Source organism: Suillus paluster, assembly GCF_016628075.1.
Source record: "Suillus paluster strain FC165 chromosome Unknown EDB91scaffold_8, whole genome shotgun sequence".
Lineage (NCBI taxonomy): Eukaryota > Fungi > Basidiomycota > Agaricomycetes > Boletales > Suillaceae > Suillus > Suillus paluster.
The window spans coordinates 745,353-752,482 of record NW_024537568.1 but is presented as its reverse complement, the minus strand read 5'-3'; the positions used below and the strand labels follow the sequence as shown (position 1 = coordinate 752,482).

General features: G+C 48.6%; 2 protein-coding genes across 2 annotated transcripts; one reads left to right on the top strand and one right to left on the bottom strand.

The window, feature by feature from the left end:
• Positions 1–3,363: 3,363 nt before the first annotated feature.
• EDB91DRAFT_1235578 (uncharacterized protein) lies at positions 3,364–6,347 on the bottom strand (the record flags this gene model as incomplete). The annotated part of the gene is made up of 7 exons (XM_041321336.1): positions 3,364–3,963; positions 4,011–4,153; positions 4,205–4,571; positions 4,598–4,798; positions 4,923–5,078; positions 5,161–5,189; positions 5,837–6,347. 7 exons carry the CDS (start codon positions 6,345–6,347, stop codon positions 3,364–3,366), a joined length of 2,007 nt encoding a protein of 668 aa, XP_041181085.1.
• A 448-nt stretch (positions 6,348–6,795) lies between these two features.
• EDB91DRAFT_1244858 (uncharacterized protein) lies at positions 6,796–7,130 on the top strand (the record flags this gene model as incomplete). The annotated part of the gene is made up of 2 exons (XM_041322465.1): positions 6,796–6,931; positions 6,982–7,130. 2 exons carry the CDS (start codon positions 6,796–6,798, stop codon positions 7,128–7,130), a joined length of 285 nt encoding a protein of 94 aa, XP_041181084.1.

Sequence of the window (7,130 nt, the reverse complement as noted above, 5' to 3'; positions counted from 1 at the left end):
TGACTTAATGGAGCATCCGGACACTGTTTCTGCGGCTGGCAATAGTTACATCATGGACATTATTGACGATTTTTCGTCCTATTCTTGGGCCATCCCTCTAGCTTCAAAGGCTGACACTTTTCCCGCCCTACAAGCTTGGGAACGCACGTGAGAACTTGAAACCTCTTCTAAGGTCGGTATTTTTTGTTCCAACAATGGAGAGCTCAAGGCCGCGACCATGCGAGAATGGCTCCTATCACGCGGCACTCAACACCAATTCACCGCCCCTCATACCTCTGCTCAGAATGGGCATATTGAGCGCCTTCATCGCACTCTTATGGGCAAGGCCCACGCTATGCGTTCAGCCTGTGGTGTCCCACCGAATCACTGGGATGAGTTCGTGCTTACCGCCAACTATCTCTCTAACCGCACCCCAGTAGCTTTGCAGACGGGTCATACCCCTTATAAGTGCTGGTTTGCTCGCAAGCCTGATCTGTCTCACTTGCGTGAAATCGGCTGCCGCGCTTTTGTCCTTATTCAGAATCGGCACAACCCCAAAATTTTCAATCGCTCTGTTGAATGTATCCTCATTGGGTATTCCCTTGATTTGAAGGCTTACAGGTGCTACCACCGTGAATCACACAAGGTTTTCGTATCCTATCATGTGTCTTTTATTGAATCTCACAACGGCAGCCCTACCTCCTTACACCCCGGGCGCATTATTGACAATCCACCTGCTTCTTCACGGCCTGATGTGCCACCACCACCTGCCCCTGAGCTCGCTGTCCCGGCGCCCCCCCCCCCCCCCACTCAACTTCCTCACCCCATTCCTGACCCTGCACCTCTTGACTCCTCGGATACACCTCCCATTCATCGCTCTGCTTGCGCCCCTGTCCCGTCTGAACGTCGCTGTGCTGCAAATGGGATACCCTATGTACCTGCTGCTCAGCACACCATCTTAGCCTCACTGGTGGCTAACGAGCGCTTGCAGGCCCTTGAGCACAGTTCCTCTGACAGTCTACCAGATCTCGCGCTATCCGCTGATGCCACTGACACAGAACTCAAGGATCTCGAAGTCGAAATTGCCTACCTCACTGAAGTGTTCGCTGCAATGCCCAACAACTTCAAACACGAGCACCCCACTGACCCCACCACCTACGCCGAGGCTATGGGCTCTGAGCATGCTGAACAATGGACTGACACCATGTGAGAGGAATTTGCTTCGCTCCATGACCTAGGTGTCTATAAACTCGTTCCTCGCTCTACTGTTCCTACCAGCCGAAAGGTGATGAAGGGTCATCCCGTATTTAAACTAAAGCGCGATCAGAACGGGGCGCCTGCTCGTTTCAAAGCTCAGTATGTCTGTCGCGGCTACTCTGCCGTTTGGGGGGAGGACTACACCAAAACCTCTGCACATACCGCCCGCTTAGAATCCTTTTGCATCCTAGCTCACCTTGGCACAGCCCTTGACTGGGAAATTGAACAACTTGACATTAAAACGGCCTTCCTGTACGGTCTACTCGACTCCGACGAGGTGTGTTATATGGAGCAACCCGAGGGTTTTGTGGAACCTGGCTTTGAGGACCATGTCTGGCAGCTACAGAAGGGCCTATACGGCATGAAACAAGGCGGCCTTGTTTGGAACCGCACTCTCAATGCCACCATGCTATCCTGGGGCTTTAAATGGCTAAAGAGTGAGCACTGTATCTATTTCCGATGGACTAACGCCGGTATTCTCCTCATCGCAGTTCACGTTGACGACTTCTTCACCATTAGCAGCTCTAAGGCTGCTCTGACCGACTTCAAGGCACAACTCCACACTAAATGGCAAGTGTCTGAACTTGGCGAAGCACACTTTTGTCTAGGTATTGCTATTGAACACGATCGCACCGCCCGCACCATTTCACTTTCCCAAACTGCCCTCATTGATCACATCATCACACAATTTGGCTTGAAGGATGCAGTCCCTGTGCTGATACCTATGGAACCTGGCCTTCACCTGTCCCATTGAGACCACTCCCCCCGCAATGATACCGAACACGACCTCATGGCTCGTACCCTGTACCGTTCTCTCATCGGCTCCCTCATGTATCTCGCAATCGGTACCCGTCCCGACATATCCTACGCTGTCCAACAACTTTGCAAATTTCTCAACAGCTACAGGTGCGTACACTGGGAAGCCGCTAAACGTGTTGTCCGCTACCTCAAGGGTACCCGAGAATTATGTCTTGTCCTTGGTGGGGAACACACCGCACGACTCCTTGCATACACTGATAGCAACCTCGCCAGTTGCATCGACACACGCCGCTCAGTCAGCGGATATTGCTGCTCACTCGGAAGCGGACTCATCACATGGAGCGCACGTCAACAGAAGACAGTTGCCCTCTCCACCTGCAAAGCTGAATACGTCGCCACATCCGAGACCAGAAAAGAAATTAAATGGATCTGCACCGTCCTTCACGAACTCGAGTTTACCCAATCTTCCGCTTCCCCCCTCATGTGCGACAACAATGGTGCTATCGTACTCACCGAAGACAACTCTTTCCACGCTCAAGTTAAACACATTGATATGGCCTATCACTCCATTCATGAACGGGTATCCTTGCGACAACTCAAACTACATTACGTGTGATCTAAAGAAAACCTTGCGGATATCTTCACCAATGCTCTAGCAAAACCAGACTACACTCGCCTACGCGCTTACCTTGGATTACAGTGAATCAGTCGAGGAGGAGCACGCGTCGCGTCGAGGAGGAGTGTTAGCGCATGTTACGTGCACATGACGAGCGCAACACTTTAGAATACCAAACGGACATTATATATAGTGGTTCATGTTTGTTTTCCTTTTCCCTCAGTCTGTTACACACACAACTGAGGGTACATTTCTTTATCTCTCTTCTTGATTACCTTCAGACTCTAATAATTTACCTACGATAGATCTAACTCTGTCTAGATTTAACATGCTGAGCCTTGAGCACAAGAGGCCTTCAAGCATGATGACGAACTGGAGTGGGACGAGGGAGAAAGTGATTGTGTACCAGATGTACAAGACGTGTTTCTCAAAGTTGATGTAGGCTTTGTTGCACCCTGGGAGAATGGAGTGGGTGTAACAGGTTTGGGAGATAGTGGCTTCGACGAAGGGTGAGTAATATCCGCAGCAATGGAGCTTGTTTTGGATCCTGAGACGGCTGTCTGTGCCGAGTTCTCAAGACCATTGAGCATTAATTTTGCCTTCAAGATTGAAGGTGCGGTGTTTGTAGGTCATGTAACCGGGTGTGATGAAGGAAATAATATGAACATTCCTATTATTTGTAACCACGAAGTCACAGCTACAAAACGCCAAGCTACCATCTCCTGGTTCTTTCTCATACAAACAATAGAAAATCAATCATGTTGCGGCTTCTTCCCTGGCGGAGGCAATGTCTCATCTCCTGGCCTGGGCCTCTTCTGCTTCTGGAAGTTGGGGAGCAGACAAAGTTGTATAACTCCAGCACGTTCTCGTGCATCGCGGAGAAATTCTGCAGCTCTTCCGTGCATATCTTCCAGAAGAGTGTCGTCAAGCGCTAGCTCGGGATAATTTGCCTCCACCTTTCGATAGCCATCTTGGAGAGCTTTTGCGAAATGAGGGATATGATGGCAAACATCAAAGCACGTCTTTGAAAGGACAGTTTGGCAGCTCTTATGGAGTTTTCTTAAGTTGTTAAAGAAGTGCCAGCGTGATGCACAGCCGACCGCACCAGGGAAGGCCAACTGGAATTGTTCCCACTGAGTATCAAAGGAATGGCCGGTGTTCGCTGATTCTGTGTCCATGTGATAAAAGAAGATCCAGGTAAAAACCCACCATATGGATTCGATGTCGTGCAGGAAATTCATGTGAAATGGAATGTCGGACGGGAGGTCTGTATTGAATGGGAGGGAGTCGGGATCTGAGCAGAAAAGGTATTTCTGGCTTTCTACTTCCAGCGCCATGAAATGCATTGTTCCCTGTCGACGAGTTAACAATGAAAGAGATCATCTTCAAAAAATCTTACCATTCGAACATCATGAGAAGTATTTGAATCTATCTTTTTCGCGTACTCGAAGTCACCCAATTTCCCGATACCCCCAACCCAAATTGTGTTCCCGATGCTGAAATCGCGATGAACCCAGCCTGCTTTGTGCATATATTGCAAGGCTAAGGTTGAATGAGTGACTGAGGAAAGGAGAGTGACAGTGGTTTGCTCACCCTTGAGCGCGCCTAACAAGCAACTCAGAATGTCGGCCAAAGAGGTGACATCATTGACAGCAACTCTGACATCATGGAACACAGTGCAAGTATGGACTCTGCGTGGGATGCCAGTGTCATTTCGTGCAATACTGCCCAATCGTGTGGGAAGAAGGGGAGACAGCCAACCAGAGTCGGGTACGTCGCCTGTGCTAGGTAAATGTGGTCTCATGGAGAGGATGGGATTGGAATTGATGGACACCCACTCCCAGGTACGATTATGCTCTCCTGAAACCATCGGGTCCAGCGTCTTGTCTCGGGTATCGTTGATTATAACATCCTTCCAGAGCCAGACTCCAATGAAGTGCCTCTCGGCATCCGCCAACTCCTCCGCCCCTCTGATTGACGTTCAACTTCTCTCCATGAATCTTTGATGGCAACCTTCTTTCCCTTGGCGTCTGTGGCTTCGTACACACGAGTTCCACGCCCAACCATAGAGTCTGCACCATAGGTTGCAAGTTCACGTGTTGTGGTGAACACTTCGTCCCCGATAGTGAACTTGTATTGGAAATCCTTCCCATCACAGATCCACTTGACAGTAGGGTCCCATCCGAGCTCTTTCATAGTAGAAGACACAGATCCAGATCCAAGAGCGTAAAAGAGCAAGATAACACCATCGATATTCTAGATGTACCATGCCTGTTAGCACCCTGACACACAGCGCGATACGTTTGCGTACCTTGAAGATGTCGATAGGTTCTGTAACTGCAAGGAATGCATGATTGCTGAGCCACAGTCTCAATTGCATGTCCTCGATTGTGATACTGAACACAAACCGACGAAGAAGATCCTCGCGCATGATACTGTGAAGGCTCCAGATTATCTTCTGTTTGTCCTAGAGCAGGCTTTGTGAGCAGATGCTGACAAGATCTGTAACAACTTACATCTCGGAGAGACTCAATATTGTTACGCTAAACCTCTCGGATGAGATCTGGCAGTGCTAAACCTGCAAGGGGTGTTCAAAGTGTGGCCTTCAGCACTAGCCCAGCAAGGAGCTTGTCTGCACTAAGTCTGAGTAAGGGTTGAGACCCTTACTTACGTAGAGTCGATTGGAGTTTCTCAAGGATATGATCCAAGAGACGGAGTTCAACTCAAGAGTATCGTCTCAAGAGAAGATGGTTCTTTGTACAGAGGGAGTTCTCTTAGGTAAGAGAAGTTCAGACCCAAAGACAAGTATCAGATGAGAACCGAGTAGATTCAAGTTAGAGAATCTATCTACAGTACAAGTGAGATATATATACGTAAGGGTGATATACCGGTGGAACAGTAAGGGTACAGGGTAAGCGGAGGCAATACCGAGTCAGTGGTAAGGGTCAAGGGTTGTGTGAGTCATAAGTAAAAAGAGGTAAGAAGTACCGGTTGAACAGTAAGGGCAAAGGGCATGGGGAATCCCCATCAATGAGAGAACCAAAACAGTGGGAAGGGCATAGGGTTCGGTAGAAGGCGAGGCTTCTCTGATCTAGGGGTAGAAGCGAGAGCTTCTCGCATTTCAGAACAACAAGATCAAAAGGAGAAAGGCAGAAATAGAATCATAACCATGGTCCAGGTCTAGACGAGTCCAAAGAATGAAATGACGCGTAACGCTCATGTTACTGTAACAAATATCCCATCCCTTCTTGAACTCGAATGGCACAGCAATATTGAACCAATGTATCTTGGGCTCAGTTTTTTTGTTGCTAAGTACAAGGTATCCATCAGGCCTGAAAGTATTGTTGCACTGCGAGAGGGGTGTTCCATTTGGGTTCGCTAGGAAGGACACTGCACTATTCGGGACTTGTACCAAAATTTCAATGATGATGCGACCGAGGGGCTTAAACACATTCTCTTCAGACCCTTTCGATGTGGCAGGTGGGGTAAAGTCCGTCCATTGCAAGCCACTCTCGTTGTCGGTGAGAATCTTGCACTCTGTCAAGTTGTGGCATATCCACTGCAGATCTTGCTGAGAGGGCATGGCACCAACACATTTCATGAGGCAATCGAATGGAACCTGCAGATACCTTCTCAAATCAGCGAGAACAGCAATGTGGCCTAGTTTCAGATCCCCCGTGCGATAATCAGTTCGTAAGGTATGATGAGGGACTGGAGCTGTATCTGGCAGTAACATTTGTGAACTCTGTGCTGGTGGTGTATGAGGCCTTGAGGGGTGAGCATCATAATTCGATGAGGCAAGCAAAGACAATGTCACAGTGGCTTTGGCGAAATGAAACCGTGATTATTCCAAAATTATGTAATTGAGGGTTAGCAATTTTGTCCTGGAGGTTGACTGAATGCCATAGGCAGTGGAGAAGTCATCGGAACACTTCAAATGAGTTATGAGTTGGCCGTCTCACTCATCTACCACTTTGGTCACCAAGGTACATTTCATGACCTCGACGAGGCTATCTCTGTATACGAACAGGCACTGCTTCTGCGCCCTGTTGGGCACAAATCTCGTTGTTCCTCATTGAGCAACATATCTACTGGACCTTCACGTGGAAGTCACATCCACTTACCTGGCCTGGTGATTTTAATTCGCTAGTCATCCTGAATGTGCGTTCCAGCCTGAAGATATAATGTCACTCCTCTCCATCAAGCTCGTGGTGAAGTATGCTCAGCTCCATGAGATTGAGAGCATGCGTGCCATAGCACTTGCACATCAGAACCGGAACCTGGCTGATTTTGAGAAGGACCTTCAGGACCACAAACACAGTACACTATGCTCATTTCGCACAACTCATTGCTGACTTATTGCTACATAGAACTATCATTGGACCCCACCGCTCGCTTGCATCTTGCAGCACTTTATGATACCATTTTCCAGCAGAACCTCCTACGCATTGTTGAGCTCTACTCTGTAGTAGAGAGTGAGTACATTGCCAAAAGTCGGGCAAGGATGGCAGGACATTGA